General features: G+C 39.4%; 1 protein-coding gene across 16 annotated transcripts in view; it reads right to left on the bottom strand.

Annotated features, from left to right (window-relative positions):
• syngap1b (synaptic Ras GTPase activating protein 1b) overlaps positions 1-14,423 on the bottom strand; it is a 183,475-nt gene extending 169,052 nt beyond the window's left edge. For 6 of the 16 annotated variants that reach the window (XM_055013879.1, XM_055013877.1, XM_055013881.1 and 3 more), the window contains exon 1: positions 12,811-13,167. In XM_055013879.1, the coding sequence (XP_054869854.1) occupies positions 12,811-12,832 (22 nt within the window). In that variant the 5' untranslated portion in view covers positions 12,833-13,167. Of the gene's footprint in view, positions 1-12,810; positions 13,169-14,332 lie in introns of those variants that run through there. The other 10 variants (XM_055013882.1, XM_055013887.1, XM_055013876.1 and 7 more) reach the window with 3 other exon arrangements.
• Positions 14,424-16,459: the final 2,036 nt, after the last annotated feature.

Here is a 16,459-nt window from a genome sequence, read left to right on the forward strand (position 1 = left end):
AGCAACTGGTGCCATCAATGCATGAGCTTCTACAGAGAAAACACACGATTCTGGAAATGCCAGAAAAAGGTGGTATTGTCTGTTTATTAGTAAGGACAGTTTTTTGATATCCTTAGTTCTGTAGCTGCAAATCAACCTTAAAAAGTCTAAAACTCAAAAATAAAATGAACTTAAATAATATGGCTCTTTAAATTTATTTTGAGAAATATTTGTCATTTAGATTAATCGACTAATCTGCAAAAAAAATTTAAAAATTGCTTTTAACAGCAGCCCTAACCAATATTAAAAACTATTCTTCTGCTACTGATAGTAAATGTATGTTAAATGTTAAAATGTATTCATGGGCTGAAACCTACTGCCCTGAAAATGAAACTGCATCTGGAAGTTTTGCTGGGGATTTGCTCTGCTAGTTTCTGGCCGTGGATTGTTCAATTTAATGTCAGTGGTTGACATTTGTTTTATTGAAAAGCATTTTGTAACTTTGTTATCGATAGGTGCCATACACTTAAACTTAAATATTATGCTCTGTTTTTCTGTTGAATCTCTCATTGTTGTACTGTTCATCTTCCTGCTGTCTTCTCAGCCTGTTTTTCCAATCTAAATTCCATTATACTGCATGCAAGTTGATGTACAAATGAAGTTTGACTTGAAAAGTTAATGCTAACCCTATCTAAAGAGAGCTACGTCTGTGTGTGCGTAAGTGTTCTTGTATGTGTTCAGGCCGGCATACAGGTGTGGCAGGCATCAGCTGTGCAGAGACGTGTCACCGTGAACTCATTCGCTCACGCCGATTGCTGTTACTATGATGTCACACACAGTGAAGTGATGTCACTGCAAGCTCCACAAAGCTCACCTCATGCCTCCCGAGCTGCACTGCTCTGCCACTAATACAAATAGACATAACCTCCAATGAAAGCACATCTTCCTTCCTCACAAATGAGACATAAGCAGCGGGCTTCCAGTGCACAGCAGCCATTGCTGCCAGATGCCATTAGTTCACATCTTCACCCCCAATTCATGGCAAGTTAAGTAAACATGTAACACTCTCGCTTCCCTGTAGGGTCTGAGAAGTGTCCTTGTGACTGAAGGGTTTGCCGGTTCATATCTGCAAGCCTGCTGGAAAAATCCTTTCTGGGTATTGTTTGCACTCCTGTCCCCTCACAGCATCATCAGCTGGACAAGTCAACTAACTCAGCGCCTGAATGGTTAACTAACTGTATGAATAAGAAACAGAGGGCGTCTTGAGAATAACAGGCCGGCCACGCTCAGCAAACCTTCCCAACGTACAGAAAGGTTTCAAAAATTCATTGCGAAATAGAAATTTTCAAACTAAACCCCAGCAGTGTCCGTAAATGTATTCATTGACTCACATTATTTGGAGATTTTCTGCTTTGCTTTGCTTTGCATTACAAGAGAAATACAGTCCATGAATGAGTATACGCTGGAAGTTTACTGCATTTGTATGAAGTTCATGCTCTGTCTTTTGGGGACAACCTGGCATTCACTTTATGCAATTCAGCTTTTTCTGTTTCCCTATAGTATTTATCTGCATGTCTTTTCTCCCCTCCACGAGTGTATTCAGTGGATGGGGTGATGACATCATTTGAAAGAGCAGATACATACCTCTTCCTTGATTAAACCAGTCAGACAATAGAGTCCTGTTACCATATCAAATGTCTTCTTTAGTGATAGATTGTGTGAGATAAAGTGACAGTGGCCTGCAGACACAGATGATGAGAACAGACAGGCAAATGAGAGCTGGACGCAAACTGACATCCAAGGAATTTTTGAAAGATCGGCGTGCACTAATTCTGTTTTTCCATCTATACGGTGTCATATCCATATTCTAAAATGCATACATTTCACCATTATTTGTTTTTCAGCTACCTGCATTTCTTAAGAATCTTACTCGTTCAGTGTATTCATATTTTCACAGTTTCAGACATTCCTAGAGACTAATTTCCCTGTTGATTAAACAGAAATTTAAATTTATACTACTTGGCAAGCCTGAAATTAAGAAAACACTGGTTGTTTTCTAGTTTAGATGCAATTATTTTGAGCAATGTGTATCAATACAGTCTAAGCCACTAACTTTCAGGAGCATGAGGGTTTGACAAAGTTAAGTGGAAGCATAACTTGTACAGCTCTTGCTGTAATGAGCTGCTGTTTAGACTAAGCAGCATTGTCATATCGATTTGCCAAGTTCCGCTAACATTAGCAGTGCTAGCACCTCACGTCTGCCAGTTAATTCTCATACAACCTACATACAACCTTATTTTCTAGATTAAAATACTGACAAACTGTGCTGGGTTTTGGCAATGTAAAAGAAACGGCATTGTATGTTAATAATATATAGAAGTTCACTAAAAACCTTTGAGCACTAAAACCCACCAGCAGGTTTGAAAGGCATGTTTTGTTATTATAAAGTCCCTAAAATTACACCATTCATCATGCTAAGAAGCTGTAAAAACAGAAATAATCGTCCCCATTTCAACTTTCAGATGGTACAGTAACTATCCGTGCATTACGGTTTTGTCTATGAAAATAATGAAATTGCAATACTTCTTTAAAATCACTTTATTCTACATGCTTTGGTCAAAAATTAGCTGAACATAACCATTGGCACCAGTCATTACATCTCAAAAAGTGCAACTGAGACATAATGACTGACTCAGCGGTGACCAACAGTCAAAATTCAGTGAATTTTTAGGTATACTGCAGGCTGTGTTATTACAGAGCAGATGGGAGAAAATATGAGTGATGCAGGTGATCACTAAAGCAATTGCAGTATTGTTCAAGAACAGTGTACAGAGAAGCAAGTTTGCTGGACAATACATTCAGCATGGTGAAATATCTAGAGTTACAGTGCAGAGCGGTAAGAGAAACATCTAGTTTGAGGTTGTAGAAACATAAATAGACCTAGTCAAATAGCCTGTCTCTATCATTTGGAACCTCCATTTTTTACAGTGCTAGTAACATCTGTTTTAATTTTGAAAATGTTCTTCATCTTGATTCCAGTATTTTTTTAAAAATTTTCAGAAAAGGGAAATTCAGCTTCAGTTTTCCATGTTTTATGATTTATGAAATTATAATGGTATCAGACTGCACAAAACACATTTCTTAGTTCTCTTAACGTTTAGCCACAGTTATATTGTTTTCATGGAGGTTTCAGACTTTTATATTGCAGTGAAAAAAATAGCCTACAGTGAGTAAAAATGTGTCAGGAGAAATTTTTTTTTAAAAAGCCGAAAATCTGATGGAGATTAGAGCATTAACTGACTAGTATTTTTGGTACAGACTAGCATAGCAACATTTTACAATTTAGTCGACTAATCATGCACACCCCTAGTTAACATCTAGTATTGCATGTTAGACCTCCCAAGTGCTACTTAATAAAACCTCAGGGGCCTGTAGCTGTGTTAATTCAGGTGTAAAGTCAAGCGAAGACTGAACAGTATACATTTAAAAAAGACAACATCTTCTATGTGCTATTTATATCAAAATTCTAAAATTCTTCTTCACGAGCAAATATGCAAAATCTCAGTCGAGCACTTGCCCCTCACAATATCCACTGACCCTTTAAGTACATATTACATTACAAAGGATAAAACAGCTCAACATACAGCACTTCTGTCATATGTTCATGTTCCATCCCGTTGCACGTTACATAATGCCAGGCTCCACCACCTCGGGGTCAGGATGTGGTGGCGAACCACTTGGATTGTTGTATCTGCAAGGCAACCTTTCACCCATAAATAATGTCAGCATGTGCCTGAGCAGTTGGAAAATGTCAGTAATGGGACTGTACACAAAACTGTGCATGCAAATACTGTGGGGAAAATTTACCAGAGGAGTTTAGACCTCCTGAAAAGAGGTGCTGCATTTCCACCTATGAGAGGACTACTTCTGGCAATCTTAACACCGCACAACATTTTAACAATAGGAACAGTGGGTTAGCGATGCAGGTCTGGATGACAAAAAATCTTACATTGCCAAAAATGGCCCCTTTCATGCAGTGCTCTTTGGATGGGAGCAGTCGTTTCCTTCTGTTCTTAAATGGCACGAGTAAATATTAGACACTCCTGACTGAGGCTCACAAATTTAAGCATGAGAGTGAAGTGAGAACACAAAATTAAAAGTGTAGTTTTGGCATCCTGCAAGCCCTTCTCAACACGGTCCGTTCGTACCCGTTTGACAGTGCCGTTAATCAAAAATAACAGTATTATAGTCCGTTGTTCTATTACTTTCATTTGCCAATTCAGAGCAGACACAAACACCAGAAATCAGGTTAACATTTCTTCCCTTCTCATAAAATTGTAGATCTTTTCCCTCAAAATATCTCATTACAACCACCTCTCATTCTGATAATTAATACTGTCAAATAATGGCACATCTCTTTAGTGCAGCAACATGCCTGGATGTGGTCTGATACTGTAGAAAAATACTCAAATCGTGTGTGGGACTGTGTGAAAAGGAGGCTAAATTTACCATCAGCTGTTGAGTGAGCCTGCTAACCTTTATGAGGTCCTCTGAGTGGAGGTAAAACACTACTACACACCGTGACATGAACACACACAGAGACACACACACGGATGAACATAACCATTCTTATGAAACTTGCTGATAACAAATTGCTCTAATCTACATCTAAAATGGAGGCACCACCTCCAAAATCTATTATAAAAAACTAGTTGTAAAACCTTTCAAATGGTAATACGGTACTTAGAAATGTCTGCACACAACATAAGCATATGAAGAGGTTCATTCCAAAGCCACATTTCAAACTGCTGAAAAAAAAATTTGCATCTACACTTACAAAACGATTAACTGTGAAAATAAAGCAAACTTTACAAGGGCCAGAGGGGGAACTGAAGTCCCTTCCAGTTTACCTTCTGTTCATGCTGAATGATCATCTGTGCAAAACTGATAAGTTGTGCCACATTTAAGAATTTCCTAAATATATTCTGTGACCTTAAATGTAAATGTACAACCTAGAAATCTCTGTTCGTTTTATTAAAACTTGTGTCATTATACAGAAACAACTTAATCACTTTAACACATAGCTACAGATGAAGCTGAAATATGCACCCCTGCCTTTATACAGCAGATGTGTTTTCACTGCCTACTTCCATTTAAGCTTCCAACCCCATCACTTTTCATTTATGAGAGATCTACAATAAAATGGAATCTACCCTGATGCGGAGGCAACTGCCATCCATAAAGCTGCCATCGATAATGAAGAAGCAGCCAGTTTACCGTGCTTTTAGGAGGTGTTGTCGTCTATCGTGCTGTATGTCTGATATGCTAAACTTCACAACCACAGCCCACATCACTGGTGGCTGCCACAGGTTATATACAAATACTGAAAAATCAGGCAACTGGCAAAAATGACACACAATCAATTAGTTGCTTGCTACGTAAAATATCCGAGATGACCTCTTAAAATGATTGTTTTTTCTTTTACTGTCAAAAAGTAGGAAAGGAAACAACAATTAAAGAAGCTGAGATCGGAGAGTTTCAACTACTTTTCTTTAAAAAATTACACAAACCAAATATTATTTTTAAAAAATGATGATTACAACTGATCCATGAATCACTGCAACTCCACTATTATGTAAGACAAATATTATCCATTAGTCTTCATATCTGACTGGCTGGAACCGGCAATTTTTGTCATTTTAGCTACAGTGCAGAAAGTCACAAAAAGCTACGTTCTTTTAATGTATACAATATTCTACTTTTTCATTTGATATTTTAATCCAAAAAATGATGCATCAGGTTAATCATTTATTCATTTATTTTCTCTGCCCACCTAATCCTTTTCTGGCACACCTGGGGCTACAGCCTATCCCAGCATGCACTGGGAGGATAGCAGGACACCGGGCAGGTCGCCAGTCCTTCGCAGGTTGGACACAGACACACACCACACACACTCGCGCTCACACTCATACCTGTGGGCAATTTAGAGTTTCCACTCTGCCTGACTTGCATATCTTTGCAATGTGGGAGGAAACAAGAGAAAACCCACACAAACGTGCGAACTACGCACAGGAAGAGCCAAGGATCAAACCGGGGTCTTCTTGCCGCAAGGCGATAGTGTAAACCACTAAACTACATTTATGGACATGTTGGCTCAGGGCTGAACCTGCCACAGTTTAAACTAAAAGCATAAATGCACACAGCATATTGTAAATTTGAGTGATGAACAGGACTACACAACTTTTTATTATTTTCATGGTTGTTTAGTCTTCAGATTACTTCCTCAAGTCCTAATTCTTCATCTGTGAAGGTGAAAGTCAGTGCAGAGATATGTGCTTCTCGTTTGTCTGTTTTTTTAGCTGAGCTGGTAGAATTTTTCCATGACCTGATATGACTGCATATCTCTGCTGAACTGAAGGAGACTGCAGCATCTCAGCCTCAGATGTACAACCAAACACAACATGAAAACTCACAAAGACAAAACTCATACAAGCCAACTCACACACACAAAGAGGTAAAGATAGAAACATATCTGAAATGAATGGATCTACAGGTGCCTAATTAAACACCCCACCAGTGCAGTATAGTCTTTTTCAGCATGGTGAAGCAATACAAGACTAAGCAGAGAGCACTATATTCCTCATTCAGAGATTGATAGCCTGACACTGATGTTTAATCCAGCTTCAGGCTTCAGTGCACAGAGATGTTCTTTTTTTATTATTCTTTCAGAGGCCATTATTTTACAGCCTGTGGTAGTGGCCCTAATTTTACTGGGCCTTAAGCTATTTCAGGGCAAATTTACAAAAGGTAAAAACGTACTAATTTGAATGTGCAAGTCAAAGGAAGCAATAAAACCCCTCCAGAGTACAGTACATATTTTTAACTATGCACAGTGTTATTTACACTTTTTGAAGTCATCTCAGTTTAAAAACTTTTAGTTTCATGTGAGCAATAGGTGACTTTCAAAATAGAACCGTAGAAAAAAATCTACTGACCAGCTTTTCTGTATAGATTATAGTTCAACAACTAATCTGATGAGGCATCTACAGTAATAAAATACTGCAAATCTCACTGTTGTCCAATGAAGTAATAAATACAGTCTGTTTATGCCACAAATTCATCTTTAAAAAAATAACCCATCCATTGGTCACCCCATGACTCATACTACTGACATATGTACAGTAACTTCTCACACTGCCTAGGGTATTTGGCTAAAACCTCCAGTTCTGAATCACGGGCATCCATGGGATTGGATGACATCATGCCTGCAAACCTTATGAGCCAACCATATCCAGAGGGAGATCATTATTCCAGATCGGCAGCCCTCTGATTGGCTCAGGAGAGAGAAGGCAGCTCATCCTGACCTTTTTGCTGAATCCTGACAAGATCAATCAAAAGCCATGGCATTCTCCCTCTCTGCACAAACCTATTGAGTCATTCTACTCAGGCTTTGCAGCAGAATTGAATTACCCACCCACCCAAAGTGCAGCTGAATCTAAAAAGCCACTCCTCCAAGCGACTCAGTTCCAGCAGCCCCCATGTAGATTCCTCCAGTATCACTGAAGCACTAAAGGCTCTTAGAGGATAAGGGCCTGGGCATTCTTTACTAACGTTGTTTAGTGTCGGGCAACAGATAGGAAAAACAGAGAAAAGAGGATCAGCTCAAGGCTCAGCTCAACCTATTAATAGGGAACAAAATGACAGAGAGTGATGGTACAATTGGACCAAGTATTCTTCGGCAAAAATAAACCATATCTATTAAGAAATTATTATCTAGCTTGAATAAATCTGGCCTTCTTCATACTATATGCAGACGATGTACTATAATATGAAGGCCAGAAAACTAAAGGCCCCAAGGTGATAAAGGATCCATCTGCCATACGGTGTCACAAATGGCAAGCTGTTTTAGCGTTTAATTCCAAGACTGGACATATAGACATCAGTAATTCAATTCTTCCCCATCAAAAAGAACATTCTGATAATCATGCTAGCATTCTTCACCGATAGACACCATTTTTACCATTAACATTTGTGGAATTTTTCATTACAAATATCTACAATTCAGCTGCAGGGATCTGAATTATGACTACTTGTAATTCAGATGTCCATGGTTTAATTGTGACTAGTCATAATTCTAGTTCAAGATATCTTTAATTCCGCTTAATTCAACATTTCCACATTATATTTTATAAATAACCCACATTAAGTTCGAACTAGTCACAAAATATTGTATATATCTTCTAATGGATATATGACAAGTCAGACTGTTTTAGATAACTCAAACCAGAATCTTTATATTCTGAATTAAGAGTTCTGACAAGGAGCCAGATCCAGTTTGCTTTTCAAACATAAAATGTCTCCAAGATTAGTGTTCTGTGTCTATCTAGACTTCATCATCGGTCCTCAAGTGTATCTCGAGACAAAAAAATGACAATGTACTGCAAATTTTAACCACAAGTCTCTAACAAAGCTCTTGCTCTCCTCAAACTATTTGCTGATAAGCTCTTCCTATTTCATCATATTTTCTAATAATCTTGTCCACCAAACCAGCAACCATTACTTCTGCTAACACTGTTCAATTGGTTTGCTGGACCAATATCTAATAAGAAGCTTCAAATGAGCAACACCATGTTCGGACTAGTCATAATGCTGTCTGAGATATCCACACCTATTATGCTAACAAATGAAAACTAAATTACAGATATCTCATGTCCATTTTCACTGTCACAACAACATTATATATTATATCTGGAATAAAAATTCAGAGCAGTCACAATGGAATTACAAAATCGAATTGTCTATATCTCTAACTTTTATTTCCAGATAGTCAAACTCAGTTATGAAATGGTAAACTGCTAGCCAAAGTCAAATCATTTTCAGATCCCGCCTGGGGCATCATTACTTTATTTGGTACACTATCAGTGAGGCTACATGATCACAGTTCCTGATGTACGTATTTTCAGGAGCCGCCTATTGATTGACCTCCAGAGTATCAAAGACCTTGAAGTGCTTGTCAGGTAATACATGTTTTAAGCTTAGTAAGCAACTGTGCCCACCAGTGGGTGTGCTTATTTAGTGGATACTTGCACATGCTAATGAATATGTTAAATAATATGTGAGGACAATGAAATGAAGGTCTGCTGAACTCTGATTGACTTCCTGTCTCTGAGGCAGAATAATGATATAACTGATATTTCCTCAATATCATGACACCATTACATGTCTTTGACCGGAGAGCTTTGGGTATACTAGAAACAGGCTGAGGCACAGTCGGGTTTGACATTTAGAAGTGCTGACTTTCCACATCTAGAGGGGATTCGGCCAGCAAATTTAAAACGTTCCTGAACTTGGACAGGGGATTCTTTGATTCCCGAAACATCAGATCACTAAAGATCTGTCAACACCAGCCGAGAAGCTCTCCAACTGGAGAATTCAGCCCTACATGTGCGATTAAAAGCAAATCACTACTCCCGAACGCTCGTCACCGGTCGACTCTACCGCTAATTCGACTCAGCACTTGAAAAAGCCGCCGCAATCGCGTCTCCAACACACTCAGCGCCCCACTGGAGAATGAATGGGCTCTCTCCTTTGACAGATCATCCAGGGCTACATGAATCTCGCACATGCAGTACAGTAATAGTCGAACAGATGATGGTTCTTGGCACAGCCTGAGTAGTGGAAGGGTGTAAGACAGTCCCTTATGCCACATGGGAGAAAGAGAGGGATGGAGAAGGAGGGAGAAGAGGAGTGCTGCAGTGCATTGGTGGTGTGCTGTCTCTTTAACTATGGCCATGCTTGACAGGAGCTGCTGTATCAAACTACTGTAAAATCGACAAGGCCAGGGATAGCTCAGTGGCTGGCTGTTTGCTTCCACAGCGTCCATCTGCACTCATGGATACAACCATTGTAGAGAAAGGAAAGAGGGAGAAAGAAGAGACAGTGAGGAGGTAGAAGTGTGTGTGTGTGTGTGTGTGTGTGTGTGTGTGTGTGTGTGTGTGTGTGTGTGTGTGTGTGTGTGTGTGTGTGTGTGTGTGGGTGGGTGGTTCAGCATGAGGGAGGTCGACCACAACGGAGGAGAGAGAAAGAGAGAGAGAAAGAAAGAAAGAAAGAAAAGGAGATACACTGAAAGGAGGTGTGAGTTTAAGAGAGCGAATGAGGGAAGAAAAAGATTTAGCCAAGATAGGAAGGCCCATCTCTGCTGCTGCCTGCCTCCCACTAACTGCCTGTTCATGTGAGCCGGTACTTGGCATGACTGCAAATGGCTTGCCTGGTACATTAGCTGAACACGCTCGTCGATGTGGGCTCAAATACATCTGCAAGACTGCTGAGTCCCCGCCTCCCCTTCTCCCCTTATGTGGATCTCATCGCAAATCAATGTCACACCAATATCAGTCATCTTACCACATATTTTATCTCTGAATGTTGAGTCACCGCACAGCAATAAATATCACACAGTGTTACATAATCGCTTTGAGTAACCATGGAGCTTCTAATGTATAGGGGAGCAGGATGGAGTATCTGTCTAGAGTGTACAAAGCTGGTTGACAAACAGATATACTATAATACAAACACTTATTTTCACCATTGACGGTCTATAAAATATCACGAGAGGTAAAATGTGCATTAGAATTTCCAAAATTTAATTATGTGATGTTAACATCGGTTACTTTGCCAAGAACAGATAAAAACCCAAACATATTGAATTAGCAGTGATATTAAAGAGAGAAAAGCTGTTTTTTTTTCCACATTTAAGAAATTGGAACCTGCAAACTTTGCTATGAATTGGTGTTAAATGTCTTGTCCTGTTGAGTAACTGGGAACTTTTGGATTTCGATAATAAATGGAACAGAATCTCACATTCATAAGCATGAATTTGCAGGGATACAGAGGATGCACCCTCCTTAAAATTCAGAACATAAGCATGAAACAAGAAGCTAAAATTTAATGCGTGCACTTGAATCTTAGGCTTTCCTTCTGCGTAAATATACATATTTACATCAAGATTCATGCAGAAAGGGTGTGTAAAGATTCACCAGAATGCAAGAAATTGAGTGCTGGATGGCAAAATCTACGTCCAGGTCGAAATTGATGGTAAAAATTTCATCACTACAACTGAAATTCTTAAGTTAAACTGTAAAGCGTTGCTGCAGAGGTTTTAGTAGGATGAATCCTGAGCAGATGTACAAAATTAGATAAGACTAAACACTGTCAAGCTCCTGAAAACAGTGTTGAAAATGAAACACCACTGCGATCACAGAGAAAGAGTAGTCAGTGCCATCGCTGGCAGGTTTTGAAGGTGCAGCACTGTGCTCACAATTTCCTGGCAATGACTCCCAGAGTGGGCTCGTGCGCACACACACGCAAACAGAGTGGCAGAGCATCTCATCAACATTATGCAACCAACTTCTATAGCTGCACTTGCACAAGAGGGCATTTTGGCCATTATCTGCTTTGCTCGAAGGGAATAAAAAAGCAGAGAGAAAAGCGAACCGAGCGGGCTGCCACAGTTAAATTTGGCCTCCCTTTTCATGTGCGGCCCGGATGATGACTCCGGGGTCACGGTGACGTCCAGGAGCAGACAGCTGAGGTTTTCAGATTAGTCTCCATTTTGCAGGCATTGTTCCACAAAGGGTTACAGGTCTGTGAGTGTGTGCTTGTATTCACAGCATCACTCGCTCTCACCCATGCAGTCACATGCAGCACACCTCCACTCTCTCCCAATCCCACACACTGACTACACACTGCTGTCTACTCACACACATCCCGACAGTGTTTTTGGCTTTTTTTGGGATCTACCCTCCTCGATAACAGGTACTCACACAAACCCCCAGTCCTTCACGGCTTCTCCAAACTTTGACGTAACATCTCACTCCGGTCTGACTCTTGAGGACCCCCCCCCCCATATCCCCCCTCTCCAATCACGCACACACATACACACACACACACACACAGAGTGCAAATTTCTACTGGATAGATGTGAGGCAGCTCACTGCAGCACGCCTGCTCACATATAGCATTAGTCACAGTTGCAGTGCAACGATACCAAGGGAATCTGCCTTTACCGTACACTGAAGTGCCTTTCACCCACTCACAGTCGAGTATGAGGGAATGAACGACTAGCAAGGATGAAGTAGCCTCTCCTTCTGGTCATCTACATATTGGAGTGGGCCAAAGTTTTTTTACACACAGGAGGCAGCATACAGTCCATTCAGGCTACTGACAAAACCCCATCTTATAAAATACTCCACTACAGGAAAGTCCTTAAAGGGGATATTTTATGAAAAGCATAGGGTGTGATTACACAATAAAACCTCACTCTGACTCTTAGGGCACTTATGAGAAGATTACACCAAATAATACACAAAATAAACCATCAATGGCAGCATAAACTCTATTATAAATGAGCAGCAGATACTACATCACACTTATGAGTGTGCTCTGTAACAGCATTATTACAGGAATATTAGTGATTTGCCTTCAGTCGGAGGTATGCTCCTGCAAGAGCAGAACCGTGACACCAGTGCACATGCATCCCTTATTACAATACTATAATTGCCGCATGCACAGCTCTACACCGACAGACGCTGCTGCTGCGCTTGATCCGTGTGTGGGCATCTATCTGCACGGCACTCTAGGCTATCTCTATGCACCTGTCGGCTATGGTGCTTTTAGATATTTCACATGATAGAGAGGGAAGAGAGGGACAGAGCGATAGAGAGGGAGAGAGAGGATGGCGAGGAACGAGGGAGGAGGAGGAGGAAGACAGAAAAGAAAGATGCAGTGGGTGTCAAAAAAATAAATTTATATATAAAACATCTGCTGCTGTCTTACCTTGAAAGGGAACATAGGACATGTTCCAACAGCATTGAACGTAGGCTTTGCGTCTCGGCGGTCTCTCGGCGCTCAGAAGTAACGGAGGACCAAATTACATATAAATCTGATAAAATAAAAAATAAAATAAAATTTATAAAAACACGTGATTTCTTTTTCTCTTTTACTGCTGCTCACAGTTGGAGTCGAAGAAGAGGCCGATATTCCGCTGTTATAAAAACTGGCATCATAATCCACGACCGCTTATAAAGCGCCCGGTTCCTGGTGCGTAAAAAAAAAATACAGGATGCAGAAATGTGTGTATATGTGTGTGCGTGAGTGTGTGTGCGTGTGTGCGTGAATGTGTGTTTATTTGCACGCTGCTGCTGAGGTGTGAGGGTGAAGCACGAGAGAGAGAGAGAGAGAGAGAGAGAGAGAGAGAAGGGGGTGGAGGAGCGAACACGCGCACCCGCATGTGTGTGAGTGCATGTGTGCGTGGTTGTGTCTGTGTGTGGGCGCGCACGTTTCTCAATATCTATAACCTATCTTTAGCTTATGTATTTTACATTTTGTGCTCGCCTCCTTGGAAATATTATAATAACGTTGCAGTGAGTGTAAATTCACTGTACTGCTTCAGGCAACAGCAGGCTACAGTGCATTAGCTTTTACACGTTATCCATTATTGCACTGAATAGTTTTGTTCTGTAGGGGCAAACTTTCAGGGTTTGAAAAAAAATAAAAAATAAAAAAAATAAAAAAAAAAAAAATATATATATATATATATATATATATATATATATATATATATATATATATATATATATACAATCCAAAAAAATTTAATCGATTAAACAAACACAAATATATATCTATATATAGATACACATACGTAGCACTGCATAGTACTTTAACCACACGTGATAATGCCTTGTTTATCATACATAAATCTGTAATAAGTGTTAATGTTTTAAACTCTCACAAACCTGTTGAAATCAAGCAAATTAGCTTCTCTTACTGCTGTAAATCCATAACTAATAATTAATTCGTAAATTAAGGTTTGATTCATTTTGACTACGACTACTTTTTTTTATCCACGGGTATGTTTTTAGGTTTAAATAAAAGCAACAATAATATTAATAATATGACGCTGAATTTCAACACATGACCAAACAGAGGAACTGCATCAAGGGAGGAAGCTGTGGAGCCAAAATGGCGCCCTCAAGTACTGTGTGTTGCCTTTGGGTAACATGGGAGAAAAGGAAATTTAGCTAACAAGACATACAAAACTACTTGAATCAAACGTGTGCATGTTACAAGACCTTCCGCGTGTTAAGCGGTGTTTTTTGAGATGTGAAAATGAAAACATATGATAAACTTGCTGCTTGTGCGATATTATAATATGTTTAGTCTCTGTCTGAGCAGGCTGACTGCCACAAATGCTGAACTGGCTGTTCGCATTTAGTGTACACTTTGCCAAAAAGTAAACATGGACACACAAGCTAACTGTAGGTTAGTTTTGGAGAACTTTAAACAAGTTACTCACCTTACACGTGTGAGGTAACTTGCAGGCTGCCCTTCCTCTGTTCCTCCTTTAAACCTGGGTTTAGGCTCGTCAAAAAGAAAAAAATAAAGCTCACGCAAGTGCCGTGTGTGCTCTTCAACGTGTACGGTGTAAATTACCTGTTTCAGAGACGCCTGAAGGCAGCACGAAGCAGCATCTACCTTTGGTTTAAATGTTGAGGCTTGGACGCCATCTTGTGGTCGAAATAAGCTGCTGCAAGTACAGGAGGGGACTTAAATTTGATAAATATCCGAATGTAAGGTTGATTTGAGCCTCCAAAATACACCAACTAAAATGACAAAAGGACTTCACTCCACTCTCATTAGTAATAGTAATGTTATGCACCTGTGCAGTAATCAGACACAAGGCACAGGTGCTATTAATTAACTCATTAACAACTTCCTCAGTAAGACAACAGACCAAACTATTATTATTATTATTATTATTGTTATTATTATTAATGATAATAATAGTAATGATAGAATTCTTTTCAAAATAGTTATGAAGTGCTTCATGAGGCAGCAAAATATAGATGATAAAAACACAATTCAGTGTATAAAAACCAGTGCAGTTTTAGAAAAGGTAAAGATATGTTTTAAAAAGAAACTTAAAAGAGATCAGTGACTTAGGACAACTTGGACTACAAACATGGTATCTCCTGTAGTTTTCAGCTGGGCTCCTGCTACAAATAAAAGATCTCTACCCAAGTGGTCGAAGATATAGTTGGGGAAGAGACCATGAAAGGCCTTAAAAGTCATGGGTACGGTCTTAAAATCTATCCCAAACTTACTGAGAGCCAGTGTATAAAGGCTGAAACAGGAGTTATGTCCGCTGTCTGGAGTCACAGCAGATTTTTGGTTGAAGCGGGTAAAATGATTGTTGCAGTAATCCAGATGTGATGAGATAAAGCGTGTAAAATGGTGCCTGTGCCTTCAGATAGATCATATTATGTACACTTTCCCTGCTGTGGCATGTCAAACTGTCTTCTTGAATAATGTCTTTTGATATACCTTCAGACTTTCCTCAGACTGACACTACACCAAGTAAGCAAGAGCTGCTGGGACACAAGTACTTATATTTTTAAGTATAGTTACTCACAAAATATATCCCCTTAATGCTTTATACATCAAACTGAAAACAGAAAACGCAGCAAGATTTCAGCCAGGAATGCATTTGCGTCTCAGAAATAGAATATGTCACAGGGCTGAGACAGATTCTTCTTTGGAGTCATTATTTTTGTGTCTCCATTCATCTTGAAAACTCATTGTAACTGGCAGAAAAACAAAATAAACATCTGTCTTTCATATTGGCAGCAGCAGTGAATCCTCTGCCAAAAAAAAGTACTTAATCCCTCCTACAGGACACAATTGGCAATTTATCATTCCCATCAGGCTAATTTAGAGGGATCCTCATAGCATTGTTTGATTACCAAGTACAGTGATAGTCATCAGTGAAACAAGACAAATAGATAGCCTCGGTCTACTTTTCTGACTTTGAAAGTTAAAATCTCATCCACTAGTTTGGGATAATGATGCTCTGCATGCAATGATGCACTGCACAATAATTTGTAAAGTATTAACCTATGACAAAATATCAGAAACAGTGCAGACAGACATGATATGCACCTTCTGAGACCTGGCTTGGTACAATAGGATCACTGGTGATGAATTCTATACTATCCTAATCAATGTGTAAAACTCAGATGTGGGTCTGCAGTGCCTTTCACTGCTGATGTGGAACTACGTTTTCTGTTCCCCATCTACAACATACTAGATTTTTGTTTATTTAGTTTTACATTTAATCTCTCTTAGACTTACTGAAGATTTCACATGATGAAAACCAGCATTTTAAAATCTGTTACTGGATAAGTGTGTAAATGATTCCACAACAAATTACTCTGATTGACTATTCTTGCCTACAGCTCACCTGTGATTAATCATGTGATTACTTGAGGGTTAATGTTTCTCTCATGCACTTTTCTCCAAGTGTTTTATTAACTGTCTTTTATTAACAACACTCATTATCATTAAGAAGAAGCAGTCCACATATTGAACTGTTGGCACTGAGGCAAAGACCAAAAGACATGACTGAATTTCTAGAATTCTATTA

The sequence above is a fragment of the Amphiprion ocellaris genome, chromosome 9, assembly GCF_022539595.1.
Source record: "Amphiprion ocellaris isolate individual 3 ecotype Okinawa chromosome 9, ASM2253959v1, whole genome shotgun sequence".
Lineage (NCBI taxonomy): Eukaryota > Metazoa > Chordata > Actinopteri > Pomacentridae > Amphiprion > Amphiprion ocellaris.